This window comes from Hypanus sabinus, chromosome 5 (genome assembly GCF_030144855.1).
Source record: "Hypanus sabinus isolate sHypSab1 chromosome 5, sHypSab1.hap1, whole genome shotgun sequence".
NCBI lineage: Eukaryota > Metazoa > Chordata > Chondrichthyes > Myliobatiformes > Dasyatidae > Hypanus > Hypanus sabinus.
In genome coordinates this window covers 168,203,476-168,224,341 of record NC_082710.1, presented here as the reverse complement: position 1 = coordinate 168,224,341, position 20,866 = coordinate 168,203,476, and the positions used below count along the sequence as shown (strand labels likewise).

General features: G+C 48.1%; 1 protein-coding gene across 1 annotated transcript in view; it reads right to left on the bottom strand.

The window, feature by feature from the left end:
* Window positions 1-2,415: 2,415 nt before the first annotated feature.
* The window catches only part of atat1 (alpha tubulin acetyltransferase 1), a 56,165-nt gene continuing 37,714 nt past the window's right edge, over window positions 2,416-20,866 (bottom strand). Inside the window, exons 10-12 of the mRNA XM_059970855.1 lie at window positions 9,636-9,742; window positions 8,086-8,131; window positions 2,416-4,847 (exon numbers count right to left, since the gene is read on the bottom strand). Coding sequence (XP_059826838.1) covers window positions 4,514-4,847; window positions 8,086-8,131; window positions 9,636-9,742 — 487 coding nt within the window. The 3' untranslated portion in view covers window positions 2,416-4,513. The remainder of the gene's footprint in view (window positions 4,848-8,085; window positions 8,132-9,635; window positions 9,743-20,866) is intronic.

Genomic DNA, 20,866 nt, shown 5'->3' with positions numbered 1-20,866 from the left:
TTCCACACCCTTCCTGTAATGAGGCGACCAGAACTGAACACAATAGTTTTATATCGCTGCAACTCTTCCCCACAGACTCCCCAGGTAGATACTAAACCCCGGAAGAGGGGCGGGTGGTTCATTGATTGCCTGCTGCTTGGACTTGTGGATGGTCACCCTGGCCTGATCCAGCAAATTACCAAGGCGTGAGATGTCGATGTAACTTGGAAGGCGTTGCTGCAGCTCGAGTTGAATGCCCCTGTGCAGCTCGCAGAGGCGGGTGGCAGAGAGCTGTGCACGTGACCTGCTGCTTGCCCCCCCCCCACCCCCCACCACCGTGTAGCAGCAGCCCAGCTGCTGGTGGTCTCGCAAACACATGCCATCCCGGTCAGAAACCCCCTCTGCTGGTCCACAGTGTTAATCACGTCGATATGGAATAAGGTAGATTCTCTTGTGGCGCAGTTACAGATCGTCAGGTAGGACACGTGGGCGTTTCTGAGTTGTGGCTGCAAGAATATCATAGCTGGAACACGCACATCCAAGTAACAGTAGTGAATGGACAGGCCGGTGGGCAGAGGAGTGGCTCTGTTGGTTAAAAAATGAAATCAAATCCTTAGAGGTGACAGAATGGGCCTCACACGGCTCTGAAAACGAAATCATTGGGTATATTTACTGTAGAGGTGGATAGGTTCTTGATGAGGGCATGAAAGGTTATGGGGAGAAGGCAGACTTGATGGACTGAATGGCCAAATTCTGCTCCTGTGTCTTCCATCACAGGATTAGCTGTTCACTCTGTCGCCTTTTGACCTATGTGCCCTTTTGAGCTGTGGGCCCAAAGCAAGCCATCACTATTCCCCCTTCTCCCTGCAAACTGGATACACCAGTCAGCTCGCACTCCTCTGTCTCCATTCTGATTTCTGCCCCAGTTCCCTTCTAGTCCTGGTGAAGGGTCTCAGCCTGAAAGAAACCTCCGCAGATGCTGCCTGACCTGCTGAGTTCCGCCATCATTCTGTAATTTGTTCTTAAAAATAACACAAATTAAATCCTTACAGTGCATTTTCCTCACTCTCATCAGAGTCTTGACGAATTCCTATTTTCGCTCATCCTTGTTTTTGTTTTACAGAATTCTCATCGTTAGGCCTCTGAAATCTTTTCGGCCGCTCAGTGTGAAGCTGCCTCAAGATCTCTGATCTGTTTCTCTCTCTGTCCTCCACTGCGAGGAATGAAGCAATCGCTTTTTTCATTCCCAATTCTGGTCCCACTCTCACCCCTTCGGGCAGGTGCCTTGCAGCCGTACCCACCCATGGGAAAGGCTTCGGGGGGTAAACCCCGAGGAAGAAATCGAGAGCCGGGGTCCCTAAGACAGTTTACAACTTCACTCTGACAACCTCTGCAACAACACTGGTGCCAAGCTGTATCGGTGCTTGCCCTTCCCTTGGACTGGGATGTGGAGAGGGGAGGGGGGAGCCTGCTGCATGGGCAACTGTCGGTTCTTCAAATCTTCCTGCCCAGCACGGGACACAGTCCAGCAGAGGCGCAAACCCATGATCCTACCTACTACTCACCCCTCTCCTCTCCTGCCCATCACTTCCCTCTGGTGCCCCTCCTCCTTCCCTATCAGATTCCTTCTTCAGCCCTTTCTTCCACCTATACCCTCCCAGCCACCCCCCCACATTCCTCCTCCTTGGCTTCACCTCTCACCTGCCAGCTTGTACACCTTCCCCTCCCTCACCCTCATTCTATCTTCTTCCCCGTCCTGATGAAGGCTCTCGGCCTGAAATGTCAACTGTTTATTCCCCTCCATTGATGCTGCCTGACCTGCTGAGTTCCTTTGAGTGCAGAGTTTGATTCCACAACCCACAATACTGGCACTGCACAAATGCTTCCCCGCTTTACCAAAGAGCTGAGTTCAGGAGGAAGAAAGTTCATAATCCAATTCTCATAGGGGACTGGGGATGGAGGGGGCCGATAAATGTCTTATAAGGTTCAGCATGTCATCAAAAATGTTGAACTCCTATAGATGCACAGTGGCGAGTATCCTGACTGGTTACATCACGCCTGGTATGGAAACAGGGATGGAAAATCCTACCATACGTGGTGGATACAGCCCAGTCCATCACAGGATCAACCCTCCCTGCCATTGAGCGATGCCCCGGGGAAGCTGCACCCACCAGCCCGGGCCCCCACATTCTTCAGGAAGAAGGTACAGGAGCCTTAAAGTCCCACAGCCCCAGGTTCAGGAGCAGTCCTTGCCCCTCAACCATCAGGCTCCTGAATTCACTCAACTGACTCCACAACCTATGGACTCTTATAACTTAAATAAATAAATAACAGAGAATCTAATTTATTATTGTTTTTCTTTGTATTTGCAGTTTGCCTTTTACACTTTGACCTTGGGCGTGACCCATGGATTAAAGTACAGATGAGCCAAAGCTATGCATGCATATAAAAATACTTTAATTGCAAACGGTCTTCTCCACGAATACACCACTGTTACATACATGTTAATAATTTAATAGACAAACGCAGGGCAAGCTACCCATGGTACAAAGGAAGGGGGAGGTGTCACCACAACCCCTAAGGCACAGATGGTAGGTACACATTGAAATCTTCATGCACATGCACATAATACTTTTTGGCGGTGAACAGAAACCCCCGGTTTGACTCTTGCATTGTGTTGCCCTAACAACTCAATGTCAAACTTGCGTGTGGGGGAGAGGGGCGAATCCGACGAATATAGGAACGTTTCACAAAAAAATCCTCTCGGTTAAAAACTAGCAAAATGCTTACACTTCAGAAATAATTAAAAAGGAGTCCCAGTGTATTAATTGCACAGATAATAGCAAGTGGGAGGTCTGAGACAGGCATACAGAATTTGTATAGCATGTGTGGGGGGGGGGGGGGGGAAACGGGAAGGGGAATCAACTTTGGCCAAGTGGAGCAAGAAGCACTTTGTTATACCGTATCGTTATTCTGATGTGGAAGGCCATTTGGCCCACTGAGTCCTTGCAATACCATTCCCCTACCCTGTATCTTCTCCCATGCCTTTCAATTCTCCTGCACACTGGGGTAATTTACAACAACTGACCCCCACTGTGTCCTAGGATGTGGGAGGAAAATGGAGCACCCAGGGTGAACGTGCAAACTCCACACAGACAGGGATCTGGATTTGGAGCTCTGGGGCCGTGCAGCAGCATCTCCACCTACGACAAGATTTTAAGTTAGCGATCACCTTAGATGTATTGGGAAGATATATCTTTCAACAGGAACTGATTTGTAAGCACTAAGTAACTGTGAACAGTTCCACGTCCTTTGCAGGGTCACCACTTGAAGGTGGTCGACCCAGTTAAGGACAAAACGGGGAAAACAAGAACGCAGGAGGGGCTTGGAGGAGCACCCTGGGAGTTCGAAGACGACGGAACAGGAAAAGAGGAAGAGCATGAGCTTGGCTGAGGAAAGGTGGAGCTGGTGTCCGGTCGTGACGTGGGAGCATGAGTGGATTCCACACTCTGGGAAACTAAGAGTCAGGAGATGTAAGGTTTCCCACGGATGCTGCTCGACTGCTGAGTTCTTCCAGTGGGTTGTTGGAAACTCTGCTGTGCTGGGGTGGGGGTGGCAGTTTCTTTGCCTGGGGGAGGCATGAACTGGGAAGCTGGTTGCAGCTGGGTTTGGAACAGGGGATACGGATGGGTGTTACTTCAAGTTTCCCCTGCCACCTCTCTTTATCGGTCACCAAGTCAGCAGCACCCACCTACTCCTGGCAGAAAAGACTCAAAAGCACAAGAGCTTCTGCACATGTTGGAAATCCAGAGCCACATACACAAAAAGCTGGAGGAATTCAGCGGGTCAGGCAGTAAGTATGGGGTGGGGGATACACAGTCGACATTTTGGATGACATCTTTCATCAGGGCTAGAAACCATTTCCTTTCCAGTCCCGATGAAGGGTCTCCACTTGAAATTTCAACTGTTTATTCCCCTGAATAGATGTTGCCTGATTTGCTGAGTTCCTCCAGCATTTTGTGTGAGTTTTTCTAGCCACTGGGTATATTTAATGGGGAGGTTGATAGGTGCTTGATTAATAAGGGCATCAAATGTACGGGGAGAAGGGGGTTCAGAGGAAAGATATGACAGTCATGACGGAATGGCAGACAGACTCAATGGGCCGAATGTGGCATAATTCTGTTCCTATGTGTAATGGCAATGTTTCTTTAGCTTGTGTTCAGCCTCTCCCTGACAGTGGAGGGGACCAAGGGCAGGCTGGTCAATGTAGGAATGGAGGGAGTTGAAATGGCAGCGACCAGGAGCTCCAGGTGGTCACGTTGGACAGAGAGCAGGGGCTCAGTGTTGGAGTTTGCTCCTGGTCTCTGATAGACCGTCCCAGGCTCCGAGTCTGTGAAGGGACTGGTTCTCCAGACTGTTCCCCCACAGAGAAAACCCCCCAGCAGCCTCTTAGGGGAGGGTGGGGAGTGCAACGCTGGCCGGTCTCCTCTGGGAATAAGGATGCTCGGCCGATCGAATACCATCTAACCCAGCTTCACCAGGGACGGGTATTCCTGAACTTGTACTTGTGGCGGATCCACTGGGGGTGGGAGACGAGAGTGGAGTCTGACCAGGAGACGGGATCACCACCACACCAGGGGCTCTGGGTGGCTCCCTGCTGGTGGCAGCCGCTCGGACCATGCCCCGCTGCCTCTCTCTGCTCGGGCGACTGATCCCTCTGACCCAGGCCTGGACTTCCCTGGCGCCTTGGGGCCGGAGGAGGCTCCTGCCTCCCTGGAAGGTCTGTGTCCTGGGAGAGGTGCTTCAGGTCCAAGGGTGGGATGGGATGGGTCAGAGTTCTGGCCCCGCCACTCTGGCATCCTGTGCCCCTGCATTGAGGAAACATAGGAGGTCAGGTTGAGATAGGTACAGCTGATCCGATCAGTTAATACAACCCCCCACACCATCCTCACGCCAAAACAACATGGCTTCCACATCCATGTGATAGCAGGTCACCCAGCACAGGAACAGCATGTCATGAAGGACCCTCACCACCCAGGACATGTCCTCATCTTACCGCAACCATTGGGGAGGTGGACCCACACTCAAAGTTTTAGGCTTCCCCACAACCACCAGCTTTCTAAACGGTCCACGACCCCATGAGCACCACCTCACATTTTATTCTCTACTAACACGACTGTTTATATTTCTCATGCTAACATTGCAGTTGTTCCACGTTTTGCACTGTGGTGCAGAACAGATTTCATGACATACCGTCAGTGAGGGGAAACCTGATCCTGATTCTGCTGACCATGGAGAGTCACCAGCACAGCCCGTCAGTCCATCACGCAAACCAGCCAGTGTAATAAAGCACCCCTCCCACCCTGATCGGCCAGTGCATACAAAAGCCCAAGAACATCATTCACCAGGCTTAAAGGCAGCCTCTAACCAGCTGTATCAGACTCCTGATCAGACCTCTTGAGAGTTGAGTTAACAGCTAACGCTCAACCTATCTCATCACAGCCAAACTAATGCTTCACTTTGGAAGGTCGAACTTGAACGTGGTTAATGGCAGTGTGGAGGAACAGAGACAGCCTGTGGTCCTCAAAGCTCCTGCATGTCAATAGGGTTGTTAAGAAGATATGTGGTGTGTTCGCCTTCAGTAGTCGGAGGATTGAGTTAAAGAGTTGCGAGGTAATGTTGCAGCTCAATAATCTCTGGTTAGACCACACTTGGAGTATTGTGTTCACCTCATCGTGTGGAAGCTTCAGAGAGGGTGCAGAGGAGATTCACCAGCATTCTGCCTGGATGCATGTCTTATGAGGAAAGGTTGAGCGAGTCAGGGCTTTTCTCTTTGGAGCGAAGGAGGACAAGAGATGACTTGGTGGACGTGCATAAGGTGTGAAGAGGCACAGATGGAGCAGACAGCCAGTGGGTTTATTCCCCAGGGTGGAAATAGTCAGTATGAGAGGTGAAAGTATAGGGGGTGTCAGAGGCAAGTTGTTTTTTTAATATAAATACGGTGAGTGGTGTGTGCATGGAACACATTGCCAGGGGTGGAGGTAGAGGCAGACACATCAGAGACATTTAAAATACAGTTAGATGGCACATGGATGAAATGAAAATGGAGGGCTGTTGGGAGGGAAAGGTTAGGTTGATCTTGGAAAGGCCTGTACTGTTCTATGTGACAATAATAAACCAATTACAAATCCCATTTACTAGCACCTGTTTGTGGTTAATATGTTACACCTCTGTGTCCCTCTCACAATGAACCCTCCAAGGGGCACTGACTTCTGCTGTCCATCGTACCTGTCTGATTGTCTGCAGAGAGCTGCACCTTTTCTCTCACTGCAAGTGGACAGAAGGAACTGGCCAAACACAGAGCCCCTCTTAACCAGCGGCCGCTGCCGACGGCACAGAACTTGGTGGAGTTGTGGACAGCGAAGATTGCTGTCAGGGAATACAGATCGGATGCAGACGCAGGCAGGGAGATGGCAGACGCAGTTTAATTCAGGCAAGTGTGAGGTGTTGCTTTCTGAGAGGTCAAATGCAAGGGGAAGGAATATAGAATGGAATATCAGAGTCCTCAAATAATTCAGCCCAACAGGCAACCCTCTCTGCTAGACGCAGTTGCCCATATTTGGCCCATAACCTCCAAACCCCTCACTCTATGTACCTATGCAAATACAGTACCTCTTAATTGTTGTTAATACCCACATCTCCATAAAGAAAATACCACAGGTTTCTTTAAAATCTGTCCCCTCATATAGAAGAACATAGAAATCTACAGGACGTTACAGGCCTTTTGGCCCACAATGTTGTGTCGACCGTATGACTGACTCAAGAAACTGCCCAGATTTTCCCTACCGCGTGGCCCTCTATTATTCTAATCTTATAGATGTGCCTTTCCTTCTGGACTGGGGGTGGGGGGGGGGGGGGGTAAGAAATACTTCCACCTTGTCCACACTCATGATTTTATAAACTTCTATCAAGTCGTTCCTCATTCTCCTACATTCCAGGGAATGAAGATCCAGCGTGAAAATCCCTTCCCCATAACTCAGGTCCTCTAGTCCAGGCAGCATCTTGGACTTCAGCACCCTCTCCAACCTGACAATGTCTTTCCTATAACACGGCGACCAAAACTGTACACAACTGCCATCCAGACGGAGCCCGGAGTCCGAGGAAAGGCTGCAGAAGACGTTCACCAGGATTGTGCCTGAATTGGAGAGTGTCAGCTATGGGTGGAGATTTGTCTCGACCAAAGTAGGTGCAAGGTGCACCTACCCTCCACTAGCCTGTAGGTAGCACCAGCTTAGCCCCCTGATCAGGGTCACGTGGAGCCATGGGGACCAGGAGGTGGATGGTCGTATGAGCAGCTGGCGCATATCACAAGTCCTGGTTATGTGACCACTGAGCCCAGGCAGGCAATCTCTAAAGAGTACTGATTAAAGCTGGGGTCACCCATCTTGTAAAAGCACTGCCCAGAAGGCGGCAATGACAGACCACTCCTGTAGAACAATCATGGTCAAGACCACGATCGCCCACATCATACGACACTGCACATAATGAATGAATGCTGTGGGACAGGTTGGTCGGATTGCTTTCTCTGGAATGTCAGATGCTGAGTGGAGACCTTATAGAGGATTGTAAAATTACTGGAGGTGTAGATGGGGCAGACTCAAGTGATTCTGCAGATGCTGGGAATCTTGAGCAAAATGTTGGTGGAACTCAGTAAGTCAGGCAGCATTGGGCTTTTATCAGAAAGGCTTGGTAGTCGTGATCTTTTCCCCCAGGGTGGAAATGTCAAATACTAGGTGGCGTATGGTTAAGGTGAGGGTGGGGAACTTCAAGGAGATAAGGAGATTGCTTTTCTTTCTATAGAGAGGGTGTGTGCCTGGAATACATTGCCAGGGTGCTGGTGGAAGCAGGTACGGTAGGGAGATTTGAGCAACAATTAGACAGACACATGATGAGGGGAAGGAAGGGATATGGACTGTGTGCAGGCAGAAAGGTTTAATACCATATCTGGTACCATATTCAGCAGAGACATTCCGGGCCAAATGGCCTGTTCTTTTAATCACTGAAAGTGGGACACCAAGTCACTGTCCACCTGTCCGGAATGCTCACCCGAGTCCTGACAGTCTCCTCTGTCCTGATGGGTTCTGGTCCAAACCTGGAAAAAAGACACACCTGTTACACTCGGGGTCCAACACACGGCTGCTCCCCGTCCACGTGAGCTGCCCGAGGGGGAAGATTGTGACCTCTGTGCTCACGATGGGCCAGATTTTACACTGGCTCTTGCGACCATCGGGGTGGGGAAATCCAAGGCATTGAGCAGGGGAGCCAAAGATGAGAGTCCACAGGGTCCACATTGCAACTTCCCCTTGTACAGACATCAAACACTCACGAGCAGACGGGACCCTTGGGTGCTTATTGAGATACTCCGTCAATTAGCACCAAGTGTGCTGCTTGTGAAATGAGGGAAGGTTTTCATTCTTCACTGTGAATCTAATGCTGAGGGGTTAAGGCATTGGTCAGATTACGCTTGGAGTTTTCTCAGCAGTTTTGGGCTCCAAATCCACGAAAGGATGTGCTGACATTGGAGAGGAATTTCAAGAGAATATTCCAGGGTTAACATGAAGAGCGTTTGATGGCTCTGGGGCTGTACTCCCAGGAGCTTAGACAAATTTGGGGGGGGGGGGGTATCTCATTGGAGCTTATCAAATATTGAAAGGGCAAGTTAGAGAGGACATGGCCTTCTGGAGGGTGCGTACCTTTCTCTGTTCCTCCTCAGCAGCTCCAGAGCACTGCACTCACACAGCGCCCCAGTCAGATGGCCCCTTTCCACCACAAGACTAACAGCTTTCCCAGTGGGATCTTGCAATCTGCCCAAACCCTGGTCTTCATGTGGAACCTCCCCTGACTTCATCACCTACTATCTCGGTCCAAAAGCCCAGGGGCGGGGTCTAGAGCACCGTGTGGACTCTGTTAGGTCTACCCACCAGTTGCTGTCTCTGCCATCATTCCGCGCACCCCCCCCCCCCCGCTGGATCCACCCGCCTCTATTCTTTTCAGATGCAGATTTATTTATCACACATGGAAACATGCGTCGTTTATGTTAACAGCCAACACACCCAGGGGTGTGCTGGGGGCGGCTCACGAATGCCACCACACATTCTGACACTAACATAGCGTGCCCACAATGTTTGGCAGAATAAGCAGGCGACAAAGCAACAGCAGCAAACAAGCCCTATTCCTCACTCACATACACAGCCCTCTAACCCCAGGACAGGCTGCCTTCAGCCTCCAGCTCTCTGTGGGTTCGCAAGATCTGCACCAGTCAAGCTAAATCATTATCTGCTCCTCTCCCCACGGATGCTGCCTGACCAGCTGAGTATTTCCAGCTTCTTCTGCTCTGGTTCCCACTCACCCTCTGCTGTGGACGGAAATTTCAAGTCCCTCTGATCAGCCTAAAAATGCACTTTCAATTACCATAGGCTGGGCTCATGTTCTGTCAATTCCCTCAGCTGTAAAAGCAAGGACACAGGGAGCAGGAGCTGCTCACTCGGTATTCAGGAAGTCTTTCGTGGCCAAAGTGCCCTAGACTGGAGCAGCTGTGCTGCAGGGTAACCAAGCTGAGGAGATTTCTTAACCATGGACAGAATAAAGTAACTCACAAGGTTCAGTTGACATCGTTGGTCTGTAATCTGGAGACCGAGAGCACGCTTTGCCAACCGTACACGTGTTCCCCGGGGTAACCTCTTCCTTCGCCTCAGGAACGTCACTGTAAAGGCAAAAGCAGAGGCAGAGGGGGCAGGGGAGGGAGGGGTTGGAATGCGCACACAGGGGAGAGGGAGGAAGAGGAACCGGATTTGAGGAAAGGAGGCGATGGATGCAGGAGGTGGAATGTTGGCAGGATAACAGAGGTGAAGGGGGATGTGTGGAAAACAACGGGATGGTGGAACAAAAACAATGCAAATGTCAAACTGATAAAGGTGTGGATGAGACGGAGCCAAAAATAATGAGCCAAGTCAACTCAAAAACAAAACCTGCAAAACTTGGGGTCTTGGTTTGTAAAACTGAGCAGCCACCCCCTACTCCCCCACTCCTGGTGTTGCTAGAGTTGAGGGAACCAGTGTAGTAACCATCACCACTGCCCTTCTCTACAAGAATGGGGTTAGCATTATGTGACCCACACGGTGCTGAATGGCCGTTGCAGACAACCATGCTTAGCTTAGAGAATCAGTACGCAGGGCGATTGCCCCAACTCGACAGTGGCCACTCTCAATTCGACGCAGACAAGACGCTGGGATCTGGAATAACACACAATCTGTTGGAGGAACCCAGTGAGTCAAGCAGTATCTGTGGAGGGAAATGGACGGTTGAGATCCTTCACATTGACTGAAGGGAAACATCGACTGTTCCTTCGTCTCCGACTCCCTGAGTACCTCCAGCAACCTGTGCATTGCTTCAGTTAGATAGTGACCGTCATAAAGCTTCTAGAGGACAATTAGAAGCCAATGTTAGAGTCACAGTGTCATAGAACACTGCAGCACAGAACCAAGCCCTTCGGCCCATCCAGTCCATGCCAAACCATTAATCTGCCTAGTCCAATTGATCTGCAGCCAGACCATAGACCTCCATACCCCTCCCCAAATACCAAACCAGATTTCCCGTAAGTGCTGAAATCAAAAACACATCCACCACTTACACTGGCAGCTCCTTCCACATTTCACCAGCTCTAAATGAAGAAGTTCCCCTCATGTTCTCCTTACACATTTCACCTTTCATCCTCAACCTCTACTTGTAGTCTCACCCAACCTCAGTGGAAAAAGCCAGCTTGCGTTTACCCTATCTATACCCCTCATAATTGCGTGTACCTCTATCTAATCACCCCTCAGTCTTCCATGTCCTAGGGAATAATCTATTCAACCTTTCCCTAGAACTCAGGTTGCCAAGTCCCAGCAACATCCCTGTAAACTACCTCTGAACTCTTTCAATCTTATTTGCATCTTTCCTCCTGCCAAAGGCCACGTCCAGAGAATGTATGTACACAATGTCTGCTTCCCTGGTAGCTTCCTTGAAAAACTCTACAAGATTAGTTAGACACGATCTACCATGTGCGAATCCATGCTGACTATCCCCAATTAGTTTTAGTCTATCCAAATACTCATATCTGGTCTCTTAGAATATCTTCCAATAACTTTACCACAACTGATGTCAGCGGCCTATAATTTACTGGTTTAGTTCCTGAGCCTTTCTTAAACAACAGGAAAACATTGGCTCTCCTCCAATCCTCCAGCACATCACCCATGGCTAAGGATGTTTTAAATATTTTTGCTCGGCTCCCTGCAATTTCTGCACTAGCCTCCCATATGGTCCGAGGGAACACCAGTCAGGCCCTGCGGATTTATCCACCCTAATCTGCTTCAGGACAGCAAACACCTCCTCCTCTGTCATCTGTATTGGGTCCATGACCTCACCGTTGCTTTGCCTCACTCTGTGTCCTTCACCCAAATGAATACAGATGAAAAAATCCATTTAAGATCTCCCCCATCTCATTTGGCTCCGCTCACAGATTACCACTCTGATCTTCCAGAGGACCAATTTTGTCCCTTGCTGTCCTTATGCTCTTGGATATATCTGTACAATCCCTTAGGATTCTCCTTCACCTCATGTTTTACAGCACCCTCATACCTTCTTTCAGCCCTCCTGATTTCCTTAAGTGTTATCTTGTATTATTAGGGGCTTCCTGTACCTAATGAAAAATGGCCAGAGTATCTGTATTTCTGGTTTTCTGATGCTGCTGTAGTCCATCTGCTTCAAGGTTGTGTGTTCATAGACACTCTTCTGTACACGGCTGTTGTAACATGTGGTTATTGAGTTATTGTCACCTTCCTGTCAGCTTGAACCAGTCTGGCTATTCTTCCCCCACCTCTTTCATTTGTGACCACACAACTGCTGCTCACTGGATGATTTTTGTTTCTCCCACCATTCTCTGTAAACTCTAGAGACGGTTGTGTGTGAAAATCCCAGGAGATCAGCAGTTTCTGAGATACTCAAATGAGCCCGTCAGGCAAAAACAATCAGTCCACGGTCAAAGTCACTTAGATCACATTACTTCCCCATTCTGATGTTTGGTCTGAACAACTAAACCTCTTGACCATGTCTGCATGTTTCTATGTGTTGAGTTCTTGCCACATGATTGACTGATTATAAACTGCATTAATGAGGTGTACAACTGTATCTAATAAAGTGGTCACTGAATGTAAATTGCACGTGAAAATAAAAATACATAAAAATATTCATGCTGAAAATCTGAGGATAAAAGACAAACTGCTGGAAAAACTCAGCAGGTCAGGCTGCCTCTGTGGAGGGAAAAATACAGCAAATGTTTCTGGTCCAAGACCATTCCTTAGATTGTATACTTGGGAACACAGACCTAGGGAGAGCTGAGACAAAGAGAGAGAGAACAATCACACACATGTAAAAGGTCTAATCATCCAGGTCTTTATTGTAAACATAGAAACTACACTGCAAGGTCATTCAGTTCCACAGACATGCAGGAACTAACATATCCATCCACACAAGGGTTACTAGGAATGATAAGGATGTGACTTTCAAAAAGACAATATAGTGACCTCAGTGTTACAGCAAACTCTGCCTCAACATCTCACATGATCGATCCTGGGCCCACAAAGCAGGCAAGCCAGCGGCTCTCCTTCGTTAGTCTGAGGAGATTCAGCATGTCAATTAAAGACTGCTTGGTGGAAAATACTCTGGCCGGTTACATTACAGTCTGGTATAGAGGCTCCAGTGCATAGGGTTGAGGAAGGCTGTAGATTCAGCCAGTTTCATCATGGGCACTACCCTCCTCACTCTTGAGGGCATCATCAAGATGTGGTGCCTCAAGAGGGCGTCATCCATCACCCTCCCCACTCGGGACCTGCCCTCTGCTCGTTACTACCAGTAAGGAGGAGGGCCAGGAACCTGAAAACCCACACTCAACGCTTCTGGAAGAGCTTCTTCCCTGCCACCATCAGATTTCCGAACGATCCACAAACCCATGAACACTATCTTGTCGATCCTTTTATCTGCACCATTTATTTTTGTAATTTGTAGGAATTCTATGTCTTTGCACTGTACTGCTCCTGCCCAACAACCGCTTTCTCATCATGAAAGTCAGTGATAATAAACCTGATTCTCGACAGAGAACTCGGTAAGTGCAAGAGAGGTGATGTACTGTCTGGAACTCCAGATCTCCCTGCCCTTCCAATTACCAAGCAGGCGAGCAAGATCATCCCTGGGGATATTCACTCTGCAACCCCCCCCCCCCCCCCAGAGAATGCACCCAGATATCACCCGTCGACTCCTCAATACAGTGGAATTCACAGGTGAGACGGGCTGGATACCATTTGGCTTGGCCTGGGGTACAGAGGGGTGGCCTCTGTCCTCAATTGCTGGCTGTGGAGGTGCCTTCAACCACGTCCAATGTGACCTTCGTCACTGGCTGCCCCAGGGACAGAGTCAGTGGCTGATCAATGGATGCTGCGGTCTACCTCCTCCTACTGTCATCGTCCCCTCCTATCCCAACTCACTCCCACCGCACCAGCTGAAACCAGCAGCTTCAGGAGACTGAGCCGGGGTCAGCCCAATATCAGAAGCAAGGCCAAGGCGATGCTTGAGGTAGCTACCATTCCCCAGCAGGACAATGCAGACAGCAGTGTGAATGTACAGACCATGTTCAGGAAGGGGTGTGGATCTGGGCAACTGGGGTCACATCAGGGTAGAGCCCTGACAGAAGAAGTGGTAGAGGTTGGTGCAGTTGAGAGATACTCAAGGATTAACCTTATTCCCCATATGCTTACAATATTTGGACAGATACGTCAGATAGATGAGGCTTAGAGAGACTTAGGCCAAATGCAGGCAGGTGCAACTAGTTCAGGAGACACCTTGGATGACTTGGGCTGGAGGACCTGTGTATACCACTGGGAACCTATACATCAGGACTCAATATTAACATCATCAACACATTAAGAAATAAACAAGGACCAGAATATTTTACTCATTTGCCCAGGTAACGATCCTATGATGCCAACTTTGCAACCTGGCCTTGGATTTTACTCTGCTGGTCATGAGAAATACTGGACAGGGACATCAGTCTCAAGCTCCACCCCAGGGCTCAGCAAGCAGGGACTTGTTGCTCCAAGGGTTTCAGAACTCCCTCAGCCACGTTTCTGAGCCGAGCAGTCTGAAAGCAGGCTGTTCGACCTGGGTCCAGACTCTCACACAGTTGCAATCTTGCCGTATGAGTAACATCAAGTTGACTTGCCGATCACCATGGTTGTCAACAGACATCTAACCGGCTGTCTCACATCCTTTCAACTCTCTCCTAACCAGTCTAAGACCTAACACACAAGAGATTCTGCAGATAATAAGCTGGAGAAAATCTGCAGATGCTGAAAATCCCCATCAACGCACGCAAATGCTGAAGGAACTCAGCAGGTCAGGCAGCATCTACGGAGGGGAATAAACAGTTGACGTTGCAGGCCAAGACTCTTCATCAGGACTGGAGAAGCCTTTGGGGGGGGGGGGGGGGGAAGATGACAATAAGGTTGGGAGGGGGAGGAGTACCAGCAGGGGAGGGCGGGTGTGTGAGAAGGATATAAAATAAGAAACTGGAAGGGGATGGGTAGAAGAGGTAAAGAGCTGAGGAAAAAATAGGAGCGGATTGTGGACTATGAAAGAAAGGGAAGGAGGAGGGGAACCAGAGGGAGGAGATAAGCAGGCAAGTGGAGAAAGGGTGAGAAGATAAGCAGAACAGGAAATGGGAAAAGAGAGGATGGGGGGGGGGGAGAAAAGAGGTGAAGTTACCAGGAAATTAATGGTGGAGGCTAACCAGACAGAATATGAGGTGTTGCTCCTCCAACCTGAGTTTGGCCTCATCATGGCAGTAGAGGAGGTCACGGACAGATGTACCAACATGGGAATGGGAAGTCAAATTAAAACGGGTGGCCACCTGGACAAAGTGAAGGTGCTCAGAAAAGCAGTTCCTATTCTACATGGGGGTCTCACCAATTCAGGGGAGGCTGCACCAAGAGCACCGGATACAACAAATGTCTTCAATGGACCAGTCGTGATCGTGGAGCTATACAGCACAGAAACAGGCCCTGCGGCCCATCTTGTCCATGTCTACTGTGCTGCCTCTCTATGCTAATCACATTTGACTGCACTACTTTCCCACCCTAGTACCTGTCCAAATGCTTTTAAAAAAGAGAGGCTTTATTTGTTACAGGTACCTACATCAAAAGATGTAGTGAAATGCATCGTTTGAATCAGATCAAATTTATGTGGGAAGCTCACAAGTGTCATCACAGATCTGCAGCTAACACACTAGCGCCTTTGGAACGTGGGAGGAAACCCACGTGGTCATGGGGAGAACGTACAAACAGCAGCAGGAACCGAGCCCCAATCTTATAGCAGGTGCTGTAAAGTGACTACACTAACCATTACGCTACAGCGCGTGGGTCTTTTGTCGGGTGACCTCAACAGTCTACCGCCTACTTTGTTTGGGGTGCGTGCAACTCCAGACCCACGATGCTTGGTTATCGAATGCCTTTTTGAAGCGGGCTAGTGCAATCAGCATCAGCGGCTAGCAATAAACTTGACTCCACCAGGTTTGTGCCCTGCCACCCTGCTTTTGGTGATCGATGGGCTGTCACATTCCCAGTTCTGTTGGAGCTGGGCTCATCCAGGAATCCATCTCTTCCTTGGCCAGTGCCTCACTGGTTATAATCATGGGGTATCGTCAGTTTGAGGAAGCCTTCAAGCTACAACCTCCTTCGTGCTGCAGTCACCAAACAAAAGAACCTGAATGTTTCAAGGTAACATCAGAATGTTACCTCGGACAAGTAGGAGGATAGGAAAGGAGTACAGGGACATGGGCCTGAAGCAGCCAAACAGATAGTCAGCATGGACCAGATGGGCCAAAGGGCTTGTAATGCACACTGATTTCCATGGCTCTACTTACCTCTTCTATTCCTTCTCTATACAAAAAGTTCCCACAAAAATAAACTCCCTGTCCTTCAGCCATAACTGCAACTGATTCAACTCCTGATACATTGAACAACAATAGAGAATTTAAAACAAGCCCTGATGAAGGGTCTCAGCCCTAAACATCGACTGTTTATTTCTGTCCGTAGTCCTCCTGAATTCCTCCAGCATTTTGTGTTGGTTACTCTGAATCTCTTGTGTTTAAAACAAGAAAGTCATGGATTGAAGTAAAACTCCTGAGGTCCAAGTCCTCAAGTTATTGAAAGCCCAGTTACTCCGCTCCACATTGTATGTAAAAGTTGACACTGTCTGCCAAAAGCACATTGTACTGACAACCGGCCAGTTGGAAGTTGGGGCAGGAAAAAGCAGGATTCACCACAATGTCTACATTACAACACCATCTATTCAATAACAGTTCAACGGGGGCAAACGATCTACGGTCTACATAATGAGAGTATCTAGCAGCTTCAGCAAACACGACTCGTGACACAAAACTCTAGATCATGGCAGGGTTAGTTCTGAAACTAAATGTAGTGAGTGCGGGAGCGCTTCATCGTAGAAATTGTCACACGTGGATCTCTCCTGGCTCCTTGCAGCTGGACAGTCGCCCAGTGTAAGTGGGGGAGAGGTGCAAACACTGGCCAGGATGGGATGAGGACAATGCATCAGGAGGGGTCGGGCTGTGTTGAGAACTCAGCTTCTCTGTGCACAGCATGTTTGCTTCCTTGCTGAGTAACAATTTGTCTTTAACAATCTACGTTGGTTTTCTAAGAACATAAGGTATAGGAGCAGAATTAGGTCATTCCACCCCTTGAGTCTGCTCTGCCATTCCATCACGGCTGATTTATTATCCCGCTCAGCTCCATTCTCCTGCCTTCTCTCCATAACCTCTGACATTCTTATCAGACTCTGCTTTAGATCTAAGCAAAGACTTGGCCTCTGCAGCCATTCTGTGGCAATAGATTCCAGATTCATCACCCTATAGAGAAAGAAATCCCTCCTCACTTGTTCTAAAGGGACATCCTTCTATACTGAGGCTGTGTCCTCTGGTCCTAGACTCCCCCGTCATAGAAAACAACCTCTCAACCCCCACTCTATCTCGTACATAACCTGTGAATTATGCAAGGGCAAATTTCTGTAACCTGTAACCTGAGGGGTAAACTGCAAAGAACAGAGCTCCTTCCAGTGATGGAGATAACCAGAGGGCAGAGATCCAAAGGGCTTGGGAAGAGACAAGAAGCTTCGTCAGTAGATGTAATGGTGTGTTTAGGACTTGGAGTACCCAAGCGGTACATAGCTTTCCAAAGAGAATTGACCGCACACTTTGAAAGAGAAAATGAGCAGAGTATGGGGAAAGGGCAGGTCTGGCCTTTGGAAGAACCACTGGAGCCACAAGGAGTCAAGTGGCCATCATCCTCCCTTGCTACTTCCTGCTTTATACAGAATAGTTCAGAGAATCAGGAGAGAGACACATTGGATAAACTAGTGCTGTTTACGCAAACAGAAACCCAACGTAGGCACAATAACCAAACACATACGGTTGTAACATCAGCAAGGTGTCACTGTGTGATGGCACCTCTCCACTCCAACAATGCACCTTAGCCTCCACACATCTGCTGTTTGCTGCTGCTTTAACCATTGGCTAAAATTCCTTCGCAATACCATTTCTTCACTTCTACAGAGAGTGCTTTATCAAAAGAGCAAAACCACGCAGGGATAGTCAGCGATTGGGACCCACACACATTCACTCAAAGCAAAAAAACTGCTTGGCCCTCTTAATCAAGTTGCTTCTCATTATAAAATTTGTAACCTTGACATTAGGCGCACTGGTGGTCTCACCGATGAGGAGCCTGCAATTTACGTATACCGCTGGAAGCCAGATTTCCCCACAGATCAAAGCCAACTTTTTTCATAAACCTACCTCCCCTTTCATCACCGTCAGGTGTCAACTCTATGCATAGACAGCTACAGACTCCCTCCAGTACCCACTACACAAAGTACACAGACACGTAAACCCAAGTACATATATCAAAACACCTGCTCATGTACCAATGTGTGTTCATGCACCACAAGCAGTGAACCAGTCACATAAAGAACACACAGACTCAGGGCAGAAGAGCTTCTGATTCCTCAAGCCTCTTCCACCATTTTATAAGATCTCAGCTGATCTTATTGTTATCTCAACTCTATATTCTTGTCTACCCATAAATATCATTTCACTTCGTTGTAAGGAAACACCCAAAGATTCTTACTCCTTTAGGAAGAGAGTTTCAAAGACTTAAGACCCTCAGACCCCCATCTCCGTCCTAAATGGAAAATCCTTTAGTTCTTCTTAAGAACTTTAGAACTTCTTCTAAGTTCTTCCCCAAGAGCAAAGATTCCTCCAACATCTGCCCTGACAAAGTCCCTCAGGACCTTATGTGTGATAATTAAATCTCTTCTCACTCCTAACTCCAGAGATACAAAATTTGTCTGCCCAAGTTATCAGCTGAAGGCAACCTGCCCATTTCAGACAAAGGTTTAGTAAAACCTTCTTAATATGCCCAACCATCTTCAGGAGGCAGCACCCATCACTAATGACCCTCACCACTCGGGATGTGCCCTCTTCTTGTTACTACCCTCGGGGAAGAGGTACAGGAGCCTGAAGATCCACACCCACTTTTTCCCCTCGACTACCTGAATGGTTCATGAGTCTATGAACATTACCTAAACATTTTTTCCCTTCTGCACTTAGTGTTGTAATTTATAGTAATTGTGTCTTTGTACTACAGTCCTGCCAAAAGACAAGAAATTTCACGTCGTATAAGCCAGTGAAAATAAATCCGATTCTGATTCTGATCCACCGACATCCTTTCTGAACAAGGAGACCAAATCTGTACTTCAAGATGGTCTAACACCCTCTTCTCATTACTACCATCAATCAGGGAGGAGGTACAGGACTGTAAAGACCCACACTCATTGTTTTAACAGCTTCTTCCCCGCTGCTGTCAGATTTCTGAATGGACCATTAACCTATAAACACAACCTCAGTTTCCGCTCTCTTCTTGCACTTATTATTTTATATTTCTTATTGAACGTAGCAATTTTCAAATTTATTACAGTGTTCTACTGTTGCAAAGCAACACACTTCATGATATATGTCAGTGATAATAAACCTAATTCTGATCAATGCTGTAGCATTAACTCCCTCCTTTTGTGTTTAATCCCCCGTTGTGCATGCTTGCTGCTCCTGTTTGGAATCCCATTTGATGTCTGACAATCCCATTAATCCGGAGGTGTTGGGATGAACTGAAAAACCTCATCTGTTGCTCCAGCAGTGAACACTTCCCACCTCGGCCGTTTGTAAGTCCGACTACTCATTGGGAAGACACGGGCTGCTCCTTCGCAAAACTAAGAACTTTGGAACAGCCTGGGATGGTGTTTCAGATTTATCCTCAGGAAAGTATAACAAAGTAGACGACAACTTTAAAAAAATCACAGCTGAGTTAAAAAAAAAAGTCCAAGTTCTCTGTAAAAAATATTACATACAAGTAAAAAAACAGGCCATTAAAGGCCATGAAACCCATTAAATACTTTAAAGATTTGTACTTTGCTCAGACACCAAGGGAAACGAGAGGGGCTGATGTCAGGGGAATGTCATTTGAAAGAAAGCTGAGAGCGAGTAAGGGAACTGGGAAGGAATGGAGGAGAAAGAGAGACAGAAAACCAGAGGATAGATGAACATACAACAGGCTTTCTAACGGTGGCCTACAGATTGATAATCGGGGTAATGTACAGACATGCACAGATCAACCGACAGAGAAACGAAACAGGTCCAGGTAAATGTACCCTGATCAAATTCCATGCATCAGACCAGTTAACTCGGCCTTCACAATCCAAATTCCTTTGTTTACGTTGGCCAAACCTCCTGAGTGATGTCTCACGTACAGATTCCACCCAGTTTGTTACACTGATCTTCAGTCATCGCCACTGCAACAAACACAGCAGAACTTTCCCATCAAGACCATCAGCAGCACTACCTGAGCTGGCATCCTCCAAGCCTGGGTTGGAACATTACAGCACAGTATAGGACCTTTGGCCCACGACGTTGTGTCGATCTACTCCAAGATCTATCTAACCTTTCCCTCCTACAAAGTCTTCCATATCTCTATCATCCACACTCGTATCTAAGAGTTCCTTAAATACCCCTAATGTATCTGCCTCCACCACATCCCTGGGCAGGGTGCTCCACTTTCTGAGTGAAAAACTCTCTGACAGTCTCCTTTAATCACCTTAAAATTTAGCCCCCATATATTTCCACCCTGGGTAAAAGTCTCTGGCCATCCACTCAATCTATGCCTATGATCATCTTGTACACCTCTATCAAGTCACCTCACAGAGATAAAAGCCCTGGCTCACTTAACGCATCCTCTCGAATCTTGTTACCCAATAGTGCACAGGTTGGCTCGACACCTTGCAGCCTGTGTAAAATTCATCCCATCAGAAGCTCTGCTGCTTGTATCCAACACATCCCACCGTGACCTGCTGAACCCACCCACTCCCTCTCTGCACAATTTTGTGTTCTCATCCTCGTCTCCAAATACATCTCTTGGCCCCTCCTTATCGCTGTAACGTCCTCTGGCCACGCACTTCTCTGATCTCTGTTCTCCTCCGACTCTGGAAACTCGGACACCCCCTCCCATTGCAGTCTGTACCCTGACCTGTCCCAGCAAACTTCGTCTCCTGTCTCTCATCGAGCCTCTTCATAAAATCTACCAAAATGTTTGTTGCCATTTACATCGGCAGTGCCAAACTTTCTTCCTGTGAAGACTTTTGTCCTTTGAATTCCTTGGACAACTTCTAAGAGGATATCTTA